General features: G+C 37.8%; 1 protein-coding gene across 16 annotated transcripts in view; it reads right to left on the bottom strand.

The window, feature by feature from the left end:
- PCM1 (pericentriolar material 1) overlaps positions 1-14,000 on the bottom strand; it is a 48,945-nt gene that overhangs the window by 28,920 nt on the left and 6,025 nt on the right. For 7 of the 16 annotated variants that reach the window (XM_053404447.1, XM_053404454.1, XM_053404455.1 and 4 more), the window contains exons 4-14: positions 12,170-12,442; positions 11,231-11,401; positions 10,970-11,086; positions 9,529-9,717; positions 8,089-8,266; positions 7,155-7,264; positions 5,840-6,056; positions 2,908-3,109; positions 1,696-1,872; positions 679-833; positions 146-366 (exon numbers count right to left, since the gene is read on the bottom strand). In XM_053404447.1, the coding sequence (XP_053260422.1) occupies positions 146-366; positions 679-833; positions 1,696-1,872; positions 2,908-3,109; positions 5,840-6,056; positions 7,155-7,264; positions 8,089-8,266; positions 9,529-9,717; positions 10,970-11,086; positions 11,231-11,401; positions 12,170-12,442 (2,010 nt within the window). The remainder of the gene's footprint in view (positions 1-145; positions 367-678; positions 834-1,695; positions 1,873-2,907; positions 3,110-5,839; positions 6,057-7,154; positions 7,265-8,088; positions 8,267-9,528; positions 9,718-10,969; positions 11,087-11,230; positions 11,402-12,169; positions 12,443-14,000) is intronic. The other 9 variants (XM_053404456.1, XM_053404464.1, XM_053404457.1 and 6 more) reach the window with 5 other exon arrangements.

The following is a 14,000-nucleotide window of genomic DNA, read 5'->3' as shown; positions in this document are numbered from 1 at the left end:
GGGAGAAGGAAGGGGAAAGTGTTCCATCACTCAAGCAGAAATGCTAGGGCTGATGGAGCGAGCTCCTTAGCCTTACTTTTAATTCTACCCATTGCTTTAATTTAAGTTAGCACACTGGCAAGGAACTTATTAAATGAAAACAGACCTGTACCATAGCAACAAGGTTTTGCAGTTGTCGAAGTTTCTGTTTTGCTGCTATAAGCCTGTTGATCTTCTGCTCAAATTCCGCATCAGCAGGAGCCTCCTCAGCTACGCTGGTTCTGCGGCTGGATAGGGAAGCTTCACTGGCTCGATCAACTTCAGCATCAACTTCGTCTTCACCTTGTGGAATATCAGCACCACCATCTTCTCTATTATAATGGCAATCTGAAAGAACACACTAGGAACTGAAATCACTTATAATCTGGACAACCGATTTTTTAAAAATATGCCCAACCTTTTTTTTTTTTAAAGGACTTACAAAATTTACAGATGGAAAGCACTGCCTTAAGTGAGTGGCTCTCCATTCTTACACATATCTTCTAAAAACAGTGTATGTGTTCTGCTTCAGAAATAATCTTTACCCATACACAAATCTAGAGAGTAAATTGATTAATCCCCATGTGATTAATAAATTAAGAAGACTTGAATACTGCCACACATTACATTCTCTGCAAAATATATTATTTTGAAACGTACCTAAAGTTGAGGGCATATTCAGCATCCTTATATTAGCAGATCGGTTGTTTATTTCACAAGATGTATTAAGATGCCTTCCATTTCTGTTATTAGTTCCACACTGCAAATTGCTATTGCAATTCATTTCTCCCCAGTTAGTGGTGCCCTGTGGATTTCTAGAGGAGGAAACCAAATTAAGCGTCATTTAAAGTTTAAGCACCCTTAGGTTTTTTACAAGCTCCAAGACGGAACAGATTTTTTAAATTAAAAATTGGGAATGAAATATTTACAAAAGCCAAGATAGGTGGCGCTAGAAAACAATTATGATCTTCTAAAATCTTTATTTTACCATTCTTCACCTTTGGTTTGGTACTTATGAAACAGATTCTGCTCCTAGTACTAGATCTTACCACAGCAAAAATAAGTTACTTACCTAACTAAAACTCTATTTTCATACCAAAAATGAACTGAACATACCAATTGCAGCAATACAATCATTCAACAACAATGGATAAAAATCCTTTAAAAAAATTGTGTCTGCATTAAATTTCAGAAAACGGAAGTCTATATTTTTAGCAGTTTATATTTTATCTGTAAGCTGCCTTGAGTCCCAGTCTGGGGAAATGGTGGAATATAAATAAATATTGTGCTAATACTATAATAATAGTGGGTTCTTTGTCTTGTTTTTGAAATAATTTATCTAATGGAAGATGTACATCACCTTAAGAAGCCCAGTTTCCCAAATCCCAAGCATACAAAAGTTGGGGAAATTGAGTTATGGGAGCAGGGAAAGGGGGGGGACCAGAAGAGGGAAGAAAGAAGAAAAATAACATATGTACACCGTACATATCACTGCAGGAGAAAAAGCAGGAGAAAATTAAGTTTGCACTGCTGCTTTCCCAATTTCTCATAAATACTAGGTCAGACTTTAGGTATTTCGGACAAGATCAATAATTATAGCAAACTTATGTTTAAGATTATTTCTTATCATTATAGCAGCAGCACTTTCAGAGGCAACAGCCACAGCAACCAACCTACCTAATATTGGTAACTGGCTGTGGATTCTCATGTTCTGAATCACACTCTGAATCTTCCGTCTCCTCTTCCTCTTTAGTGTTTTCATTTACAGCATCTGTCATCATATCAGATGTCTGCTCATAGTAGTGGACTAATTCACGCAATTCATTTAGTCTCTTTCGAACTTCATTCAACTTCCTACAAAGGAAAGAGGTCCAACTGTCAGCTTGCTTTGAACAGTGGTATGGGGCCAACTTGAGATTCATATTTATTATTTTCTTACATCAAGGAAAGTGCAACCCTGGGATGACTGAAGTTGGCAGTTACCTGAGGAAAATCTAGTTCTGGACAAAGCAGGAGGTTTCTCTTGATATGAACTGGGGAAATTGTGTGTGCGTGTGTATAGCCACAAAAATAATATTATAAATTAGGAGGATGGGAGAAAGAGAGAAGATGGGAACTTCTGATTACTTTGACTAGGTATAAGCTAGCTAGTTGACAAGACTAGGAGTTTTATGACACAAGAGTAGCTAAACGACACCATGCCAGACATCTGAGTAGTTACTTTGAAATCTGGCCATCAAGCAGCATTCATTTAGGTGTTCAAATCACTTCACATACATTATATTGTTTTAATTCTGACAACACTATAAAAAGGTAGCTCAGTATTTTCTATAAACTGTAGATGGGGTACTGTGGCTGAGAGAGCAGCACACTCAAGGCCATCTATTGAGATCTTGGAACAGCTGAGATCTGAACCATACTTCCTGATTTGTAACTCCCCTACCATCTCTCATACTGTTGTCAATACTTTGCTTCTCAGAGCCTAGTTTAACATATGATTTCGACCATCCTGAAAAGAGCACATTACAGATAATAATGCACGGGCAAGTTATTGCTTGAATTGTGTGTATCCACAAGGTATAGAAGCTAAGTTTATTTCATCAAAAAATTAAACCAGAATGTACACGGACAATTGAATGTTCAGTACCCAAGTACCTAAGTTAACATCAAGCACCAAAGTTGGCTTTTATCTGCAATCGGTTTGAACACCCAACTAAATTGTTATCTATTGCAGAGCAGTCTCTCTCAAAACAAGTGTTAGGAAGAACTTGTGTCTTAAAAGCCCCTCCTTATATCGTACATATGCTCTCAAATATCTACCATGGGTAACTGCTTCATAAACCAAACTAATAAAACAAACTGTTTATCCAAAAATTTAGAATATATTACTGTAGCTTTTCTGTTGGATTTAAGTTGTCGTCCTCTTCGCTGTCATTCTGTGAGGTGACAGAATCTGGATGATAGACAGCAGATGATGCTAAGCTGTTAGATTCTTCATTGACAGCAGCTGCTATTCCTACAGGTGCAGAAGCTACTGAAGCTGTACTTCTTTGATCAACACTTCTCTGAGGAGACCCTGAAGCCGGCAAGACTGCAAATTAGATGACACTAGATTTCATCTTGTTTTATGCAAAAACCTCTGAAGGACTATTTCTATCATAATTAAATGTTGCAGCCCTAGTATATTAATACACTATATTAATAAATTAAAATTATGACTCAGATTAAATCAAGGAGATTTAAAAATAAAGAATACAAGTGTTTATAAACACTTCAGATGGCTTCCTCCCATTTCACTTCTAAGGTAACACATTGTTTTAAAAAAAGGACATTTCTGCTTAAGAACTATGTTTACCCATATCCAAATTCAAATGATTGACCAATCACTAATAAAATCTTTTACGATGGGGATGAAGCCCATGGGGTCTGAAGCCTGACTTGGAAAGGACCACAGACAGTGCAGAGACTTGTCATAGCAGTGTACTGGACATGAATTCTAATGTAAGTCTGCTTACATTAGTCAGAATGTAATGTAAGTCAGAAGCCCAATAACTCCTTAGTGCCTATTTTTCCCCTGTAGTCCACTTTCTTCCTCCAGCTCTACATTCCAATAGATTTTTCTATCTCCTGTTGGGCAGAATGGCGTTGACCAATTTGGCTGGGTACCCAAACTTGTGCCGTGATCATTGATAAGCTTCCAAGTTGCAAGCTGCAGCTATACTAGGTCCAAGTGTCTGATTGAGCCTTGAAAAAAGATGGTTGGCCTTGACCAAAAAAATCAGAGGAGCATGGTTGCTAAGCGAAGGAATACAGAAAACCACAGGTGGCATGGTTCGTAGGGTGCCACCAAGGTGACTGAGACCTGTTCCCTTGCACCTGGACTATCATATCAGTAGTGTTATGGGGAAAGTATAAACTACATTTCATGGATGAGGGGCTGGAAGAGCATCTATTGCATGGGTAGGCAAACTAAGGCCCGGGGGCCGGATCTGGCCCAATCACCTCCTCAATCCGGCCCGTGGACGGTCCGGGAATCAGTGTGTTTTTACATGAGTAGAATGTGTCCTTTTATTTAAAATGCATCTCTGGGTTATTTGTGCGGCATAGGAATTCGTTCATATTTTTTTTCAAAATATAGTCTAGCTCCCCACAAGGTCTGAGGGACAGTGAACCGGCGCCCTGATGAAGAAGTTTGCTGACCCCTGATCTATTGCCTCCGCTCACTCCATGGAGAAGTGCGTTTGTTTGTGATTGACAGGGGTGAAGAAATGATTAGGTGTGCTGCTGGACAGCTGAAACATTTTTTAGATAATGGTTGCATCAAGGCTTCATCTGGGCTTGAATGAAGTGTTACAGAGCCCATCTGCCACTGTGTTCCACTCTCATTTGATAAGCTGTGCTGTGCTAGACATTAGGATGGCTTTAGCTCCCTCTGGAGGGAGCAGCTACCAGTTAGAGACTTGGTTCTGCTTGATCTTGTGAGCTTTGATAGTAATATTTTTGGTGGGCTTTCAAGCTTGAATGCACAGACAAGATGCCCAGGGCAGAACTCCTGCCAGTTGATACTGTCACAAGTATCTGCTGACAATCAGGAGCCTTATGTCAAGGTTTGCATCTATTCATTACAGTTATTCTTGTCAGATCTCACTGGGCACCTTGGTATTATGAGTGGTATCACGGGTGGCAGTTTCCCCATCTTAGCTATGGCTGGAACTCATGGAGTATGGAACGGAGTATGAGTGACTTTTGTAATTTTGTCTTGAAATGGAGAAAAGAGGCGGAATCTGGATATTCCCCCCCCCCAAACTGTCTAAAGGCTCAGACTAGTGGCATGCATCTAGCAGCCTTATTCTTTTTTTACATTATTATTATTAATAATAAAATACAGAAGAGAACCATAAAACAAATATAAATCAAAAACATCAGAAACATAAGCAATTGTTATAGCAACAGTAAAAAATACAAAAAGCAGTTGATATAAAATCAGTTAAAATCCTGGGCATTTATTTTTTTGGAAAATGTTTAAAACATGGCTCTCTGGGCAACTAGGTCAGGTGGTGGCATATAAATAATAGTAATTATTATGAAGAAAGCCAACAGAGGGGCAGGGATATTTAGAGATGGACCTCTGGTGTCAGACTTAACAGGTAGGTTCCTTTTTAAAAAAAGAAAAGAAAGCTAAGATTTTCAATGAATATATACACCCCTCCAAATACACCTCTGTGATGATGATGGAATTAAAATACAGTGGTACCTCGGGTTACATACGCTTCAGGTTAGACTCTGCTAACCCAGAAATAGTGCTTCAGGTTAAGAACTTTGCTTCAGGACAAGAACAGAAATAGTGCTACGGCGGCACGGCAGCAGCAAGAGGCCCCAATAGCTAAAGTGGTGCTTCAGGTTAAGAACAGCTTCAGGTTAAGTATGGACCTCCGGAATGAATTAAGTACTTAACCCGAGGTACCACTGTACCCTGTTCTTCTTCAGTAAAAGAGAAAATGGGAGACCAGATTGTATCAAATGTATCTTTTTAGGAGATAGCAGCCTTAATCATGTGTACATTGAAACATGAACTTCTAGCAGTTTCTCCCTTACCAACTTCTTTATTTATGACATAACAAGGAAAGCCATGTCTAAAGGAGACCTAACCTAGGAAAATTAGGCTGAGCAGAGGTTTGAATGTTCAACATCCAAACCCAACATGCATTTGTTTGGGGGGGGGGGTGGAAAGAGAACGGAACTGAAAAGACTTCCACCAATTCATATAAGTAACAAACAAAATACTGTAAATAACACCACCAGATTGCATGCTCCTACTTACGGGATGAATTGTTTAGATGTTGGTCCCGAAGTGTGTGCAATTCTCCCAACAATTTGTCCATTTTTTGCTTTTTACCCTGCAATGCTATCATCTTACTGAAGAGTTGGGCCTTTTCTTCAGACAAATGCTCAGACACAGAAGAAATCCTGCTCTGGGAAACCTCCCTGGTTAGAGAAAGACTCTCTGCTTGCCTTCTATTATCTGGAACAGGTTGAACCTAAAAGTAGACATATTTTATTCAAGTTAATTTCAGAACACTTAACACTACAATCCTATTACCACTTTTGGGAGAGTAAGCCTTCTATTCACAGAAGGGATTGAGATCCAGCAGAGGTTCCCGCAATTGGAAAGAGAGCTGGACAACATAAGCAATTTCCCTGTTCTCTAGTAGCCCCTCAAATTACCTTCCACACTGTTTCAAGGGTTCCCCAAACCTACCACAGCAGCTTTTCAGGGCTGCAGGGAGAATGATGAATTGGCAAAAAAAGTCTCCTTCCCCTTCCACTTGTTGAAACATCTGATGTGCAAAGTTCTGCTGAAGGGAATGCTGGATTCAAGGGAATGGGACTTCCTTCAGACATGTTTGGAATTGTGCTGTAATCTTTTTTTAAATGGCTGTTTTCGATGACAGCATTTCATGTAACAAAATTCCAAACAGTTGTCACAGTTTGCATCAGTCCACCCACCATTTTCCTTTCAAAGCAGTCAAACAAATCAAGAGAATTTTTTTAATGGAAGTAGATTTGTTGAAGTGTTTTGTTTTTTAAAAAAAGATGAAGACTAAATTTCTGCATTGCAAGGAGTTGGATTAGACAACCCTCAAGACCCCTTCCAACTCTACAATTCTATGAAAAAAAATTCAATCCACATTACTTTCAACAGAAGGCATTTCAAGAAAAAAACACTTCAGCAATGCAAACACGTTAGCACTATTCATCAGGCTGTAGGAGAGAAAAAGATGTGATGCAGTTACTTTGCTGACAGAACACAGTTTTGCTGAGATATGCAGTTTTGCTTTTTTCAGCTTCCTCTTTTCTGTCATACTTTTTGGATTTCTAAGCCAACAGTCTTGTTTCTGTTGATATTATATGTTGCCCTGATAGCCTTTTTGACAAAAGGGCAGGATAAACTTAACTTAACTTAAAAAACGAAGATTCCATGGAAAGTGCTAATAAAGGAATCAATAGCAACTGGCAACAATCAATACTATAATGCTCACTTCTGAAATGGAATTCTCCATAGGAGAAAGCAAGCCATTTTAGACTGACTTGATTAGCAATATAATCATGTACATACTAAATATAAAAAAGGGTACCTGAGAATCATGAAGCTGGTTGTGAAAGCGCTGAATTAAATCATTTAATTCTTCATTCAGCTCTGATGTTAGACTCACTCCTGAAATGCTACCAGTTGTTTCTGTTACAACTACAGGTGGGAGAAGAAAATGGAAAATTTTATTGAAGTGCTTAAGTAAATTTGGAACTTATTAAACAGAGGCTTTTTAATCATACGAAATAGGGCATACAGAAAAGGCATTCATGTAACGAACTGTGGAATCCGAAAGACTTTTAAAGATGTGGAAATTATTGTTTTTTCCACTGGGAGACTGCAACTCCACTTCATTTTCTACTGATTACTAGAAACTTGAATCATAATACAGAATTCAGCATGCCCCACACTAACTGCCTGCTACTTTCCAAATGTTTCTCAGATTCTCCTATCACTGTTACTTATTTAGGCTGTTCATATAACATAAAGCACTCTTTTGCGTTCTGTTTTCAGCTCATAGGAGGGCTAAAAACCAGAGGGTGATACCCAATAGTCACAATTCAGGCCCAGTGAAATAGAGTAATTTATGTCTTATGAATTCAACGGATCTACTCTGAATATGTGGGTATTTACCAGAATGCACATTCTCAACCTACTTCATTTAACATGCTCTGGAGTATTTTCTTAGGTTCTTATTTAAGAAACACCACCATTAAAGTGAATAATTTAATTACTGGAAATGCAATAAAAGGTACAACATCTGAGACCTTCAAGTTAGCCCAGCTGGTTAGTGTGTGGTGCTGATAATGCCAAGGTTGCAGGTTTGAACCCCATATGAGACAGCTACATATTCCTGCATTGCAGGGGGTTGGACTAGATGATCCTCAGGGTCCCTTCCAACTCTGATTCTATTATATCAAGTCAATACTTTAATTGCAGATGAAGAGGTCTTTTGTTCAGGAATCTAAACCTCAGCATACCAGAATCATCCATGACAGCAATGGCTTGTTCTGCTTTATGCTGCAGTGCAAGCAGAGCAGCTTGTCTCCCTTGAAGAGCTTTCAGTTGTTCCTGTTGTTGTAGCATCCTCTTCAATAAATCATGTTGCTTCTTCAAATTTGCAAGCTCTTCTGTAGCCTCCTGCTGAGGATCTCTGGCCTGAAAAATATAAAGGGATAAAAATGAAAATAAAATAAATGGGATCAATATTCAGCTGCCCATTAGAAGGTAACTTAAATTTTTATACAGTCGGTGTGGAGAAAACAAACCTGAACCTCTAAATATGTATGGCGTTTTCTTTTCAGAAAGATGAGTCCATGTTATTATCTTAAAATGTAGTGAAAGCAAAATTCAGTTTTCTGATATACTTGCTTCTTCCCACCCCATAATGTATTAATTGGAGTTATATTCAATCCTTTTAATGCCATGCTGAAATTTGGTATGCCATTTCAAGCTCTCAGCCCTTACAGCAAAATCCTATACTTACAAAGAAGTACCACTCTTTTTATCAGGCCTTATTGCCATAGGTAAATAGAATAGTACTAATATATTTGGATATGATCCTGCCTTTTCTATTTAAAAAAAGGCTTGCATAATAGCTTCCATGCAATGACAAATCAGAGTTATCCAACAAGAGCACTGTTATTCTATTTATTTCAATGGGAGATAGTCAAACATACAACTTCCACTGAAATGAAACTACTCAAATTGGTATGCAGTGCAACACTGATTATGTAAAATCCTGTATTACAATGAAAACTGAGGAGAAAAAGAAAGCCACCAAGAGAAGCAAAGAACAAATCAGAATTCTTATCACACAGCTTAAATATCTTCCAAAAATGCAAGCACAAAATGAATTTCCTCATCTTTAATTCCTCATTTAAATGTTTTAAGATAAATAATTGGACTGGGGAAGAGAAATAGAGATAAAAAGGAAATGTTAAAAAAGCAAATCCAAACAACCCCAGTATTAAAGGGTAAGAACTTATGATCATGCCAATGGTCCAGAGTCCACATTCAGTTACCATTTTAGAAATAATCAACCTTTTTTTGGGGGGGGGAATAATAAAATGTTTACTAAAACAACAACATATATGCCCCATTAACACTATTTTCTTATTAAGTAAGAACAATGTGTGACAGAGACAGGAAGATATCTGAGCTGAGATAAATATTGTTGCTACATTATTCTTTAACTTATTTGTTCGAACAGGCCTTTAAAAAAATAAATGCAAATGCAGCAAAGCAGACAGAAGAATAATTTCACAGATAAATAGTGCATAAAGTCAAGTATTTAAAAGAACAAAAGCAATCATTGAATGCACATCAAACTTCTGTTACAGAGTATTTATTATAAAGAAAAACTAGGAATGCAGACTGAGCCCCTATATTGATGTTCAAGGCAATATTTGGTAGTGTACCTTTGAGAGTAATCCAGGTTCTTGGCTATTAATCCTACTAGACCAGATTTCCCTGCCATTCAGAGCAGCTCTGTCATTTTTCACATTTGGACTTGCTGTAACGGCCATGTCTGAAACCTGTCCTTGAGAAGCTGAATTCCCTAGTTTGTCCTCAATGCAGGGCCGAGCTCTCAGACTAAAAGATACCTCCTTTATCAAATAGTTTAGTAAGTTAGACTGTGAACATATATTTCTGCTAAGCATAGTTTAAGTTTATAATACCGCTGGCCTATTCCAGTTGTAATTTGTCAACATACCATAATACCCAGGACCTGCTTTTAACCCAAACATGCATCTGGGGAACCATTTCTTAATCTTTTACCAGATATTTGCATGGTGGTAGTGCTCCTGTTCGGATCCACCTTGGATCAGAGCACAACCCACTAAAGGGTCCCAAAACCACCAACTGAGCCCCCAAACCCACTGAAGACCAGTGACTTAAAATATATTAAGCATGGGCATGGTTCAACAGATTTCTTTTTACAAAATGTTAAAGATGTCAAATGTTACGTTTCAGAGGACACATGCATCATGAGCAGATCTCTGAATCTCCTTGTATATGGCTCCTTCCACCAAACTTCTTAACTGCTTTTTAAACTCTCAGAAGCTGAAAGAAGCTGTTTGAGGATTTGGCAGAAGGGTTCCCAACTTCTTCCGAAGTGTCATGCAGTAGGTAGGGAAACTCCAATATCAAATGATTTGCAAACTTGACTAAATTGCATGGTGGCACATGTAATTTCTTTTGACTGTGACAAAAATATTAGGACTGCGGGTATACAAGTTGCTATGAGGATAAACTGCCAACTAAGAAGCTATGGCTATAGTCCGAAGCATCTCACCAGGACTGCACTGTAAAAGCTTATATGTACTTTGAGGTCATTCTTTTAGTAACAACAAGGTACAAATAAGCAAGGAATGAGATTGCAAACAGGTTTTAAAACATTATTCTGAAGAGAATCCTAAATATAGTTTAGGCAATGAGGAATGTGCAGTAACATGGCTTCAACTTCAAACCTGCCTTGTGCTTAATTCCTGGTGGCAAGCCTTTGTCTACAGACCATACATACTGAATAAAGGGTGAATAGTATCCCAAAACATTAAGTTTTGCATTGCTATTCATGTTGGGGATAAGGGGGACTACATGGAGGAGATATTGAAGTTGGGGATAGGAAGCTGGCTATAGTGGGAAGCAGGAGGGAGAGAGGAAAACCCCGTTTTCTGTTTCACTGTAGTTAGAATTCAGGCCATTATGACTTAAAATTGTTACATTTATTTTAATGTTTCCGGAATTTGTAGCTTATAAAAAGTTTTCCTGGACTAAAATTAGATTCAGAACGTAAGTTATCTGGAGAGAGAAATGCATCTTCATCTCTAGCAACTTAATTACTAAAAAGAAGCTTACCGTTGTATCTGAAACTTCAGACTGCACATCTATGTTTAGCGATGTGCTCTCAGCTACAGAACCAGATCCCACAGCTGAATCTATAGTCCGACCATCCTCCTCCTCATTTTCTCTAGCCTGGAATATTTTAGTGGCATAAACAAAAAACTACATAAATGGGGTAAAGGGAACATTAAGGGGAAAATATGCTACGTTTTAGATTCATCCCCCGTACTATTTTCTCACACCATTTGCAAAAGGCATTTAAGCTTTCCAACTTACAAGCATCTTCTGCAAAAATTTTAGGTATGATTTCTCCTGTTCTTTTAGATGATCTATGAGATGCGACAAGCGTTCCACATTAGCAGATCTCTCATTTTTCTCAACTAGATCATCTCGCATGGAACTGGCTTTTGCAATATAGTCACGAATTTGAATTAGTCTGCTCACAATCTGAAAGTCAAAAAAACAGTAGAGTCAATAATCTGTGATGGGCAAATACAAGTGATGTAGCAAGTGTAAAATGTTATTATAAAACTAATGGGTGAAAAAAATGTATGTTGTAAAACAGAACCCATATGGGATATAAACACCACAAAAACCAAAGTTACACCAGCTACAAAAGTTAGACCCATATTTTTAAAACACACAAACATTACATACAACAATTAAAAATGCACTTCTGTGACTATGACTCTAACAGTGCAATCCTGTGTCTACTTAGAAGTAAGACCAAGTTCAATGGGGTTTACCATTACTTAGTGCATACAAGCCATGCTGGCACATGGTGTTGCCTTCTGAAGTTTTGATTTTATTGTTTTATATTTTGTATATAAAGCAGTACAATAATGCTTTAAACTGATAAAATAGATGGCAATCCTGCATTTTAATTTAAAAATGTTTATGGTATTTAAAATGCTACAGAAATAAATTAAACCAGTCCAATTGCTTAACATCCATTTTTTACTAGCAGGACTTGCTTAACTGAGTGTCCAGGCCTCTAGATGAAAACCATGTTTCAACTGAATACATTCTTTAAAAAAGAAAAGTGTAATACATCCACAGCGTGCATGCTCTCTCTCTCTAGTTTCTCAGCGTACATTTGCCTTATGTTCATAATAAACCTTCAAGAAAAAAATACTATTTTAAGGAGCACTCATTAAATATTTCATTAAAAGATCTTTTTCAATATGAATTGGATAATTTAACCACTAATATCACCTGACTACTGTCCACTGCTGGTTCACCTCTTCCATCTTCTTCAATAGAGACAGGACAATTCTGTAGCAAATCCTTACTCAAGGCAGCTGTAAATAAGTCTTTATATTGCGATGATCCCCCAGTTTCTTGTGTCTGAGAACTTGTTGCAGCTTCTTTGCCTTTGTTAGTATTAATCTGCAGTGACAGGAAGTTGAATGGCTTTCTGCTTTCATTAAGCTGGCGTTTGTTGTTAGCAGCTGTTGCTCTGCCCTGAGAATCACTTCCAATGCTTCTCTACATAAGAGTGAAAGACCACAAATTGACTTACAGCTTTCTTTCAAACACTGCTCCAGTTAAAAAACTCTGTGGGGTTCTTCTGGATAAAAAAAAAATGAATGACCATTTTTCCTCCCAGAGCAATGAATTGAGTTGTATTGAGTTGAGATTAAAGAATTCATTATTATGGCAAAACAACATTGTAGAGAATAGTCATATATCCTCCAAGTTCTTCCAGCTTAAGCTTTGTCCCCATCCTTCCTAGTTTCTTCATTCCCCTCCTGCTAATATGAAAGGAGTGGGGACAGAGCTGAGTTCAATCACTACCCAGGCCCTATATCTTCTGACTTGTAGCCAATGTAACACCTTGCCATGAGATCCAGAATTGGGAGAATTCCCCCCCGCCCGTGTTTGTGCATTTGTGTGTGTACATAAAATACTCAAACCCAAGATCATCTAATGAGGCAGAATGGTGGGAGACTCAGAACAGATTTATTCACAAGATCTACCCACCCTGGAAGAATGGCAGATGAAGGTGATGGACTATATGGAACTGGCGGAAATGACTGGCAGAATCTGAGACCAGGGAGAAGAGTCGGTGGAAGAAGATTGGAAGAAATTTAAAGACTATTTACAGAAATACTGCAAAATTAATGAATGTTAGAATGATGTTGGAATGAATTTATGTGGTTTTAGCAGTAATGCGATAAAGGAGTATGTAAAAATGGGTTGTTAACAGGTGAGAATGTAAAGTTACAATATATTAAGATAAATGATTAAGATAAAAACAAAGATGGAAAGGATTTGCTGAATTAACTAACTGAACTGGAATACAAAAAAGGGAGGTGTGAGGTGGTCAAGGAAACAAGTAAATGAAAGATAAGATATGGAAAAATTGATTTGTTTTTAATTGTTTTAATTTTTCAGTATTTTGTATTTTTTGTTTTATTATTTTTTCTTATTTTTGTAATTCTTCAAAATTTTAATAAATATTACTTTAAAAAAAAAACCAGAACAGATTTATTCACGTAGCCCATGGTTACTAAACACATAATTAGTTATCACAAATTGTAGTGATGGCTGCCAGCTTGAATGGTTTTAAAAAGGGGATTGGATAAATTCATGAAGGCTAAGGCTACCATACTGATGACTTCACCTCCACTATCAAAAGCAATATGCTTCTGAATGCCAGTTACAGAAGAACGTAAGTGGGAGACAGTTTTTGCTCCTATGTCCTGCTTGTGAGATTCCTATAGGCATCTGGTTGGTCAGTGTGAGACTAGATCAACAATTTTTATGCTGTTAACCGTAAGTTTCCTCTATCTGCAATAGAGAACACAACAAGGTACTTAAACAGCTGCTAATCACAGAAGAGCAGCAGAGGATCCAGTTGGCTCATTTCCTACCTACACATGAAGTCTAAGAGAAGATTGTGGCTACAGTCATAACTGGAAAATATGGAGAGGCAAGCAATGCTGTCACTCTTGCTCAGAAGCTAACAGCTGCCCAAGTGCCTGACAGTGGACTTTGCAGCTGACCTTTTCTCTGCTCTTGTCAGACAGGATTAAAATTTAGC

Source organism: Podarcis raffonei, chromosome 9 (assembly GCF_027172205.1).
Source record: "Podarcis raffonei isolate rPodRaf1 chromosome 9, rPodRaf1.pri, whole genome shotgun sequence".
Lineage (NCBI taxonomy): Eukaryota > Metazoa > Chordata > Lepidosauria > Squamata > Lacertidae > Podarcis > Podarcis raffonei.
This window is presented reverse-complemented; position numbering and strand designations above follow the sequence as displayed.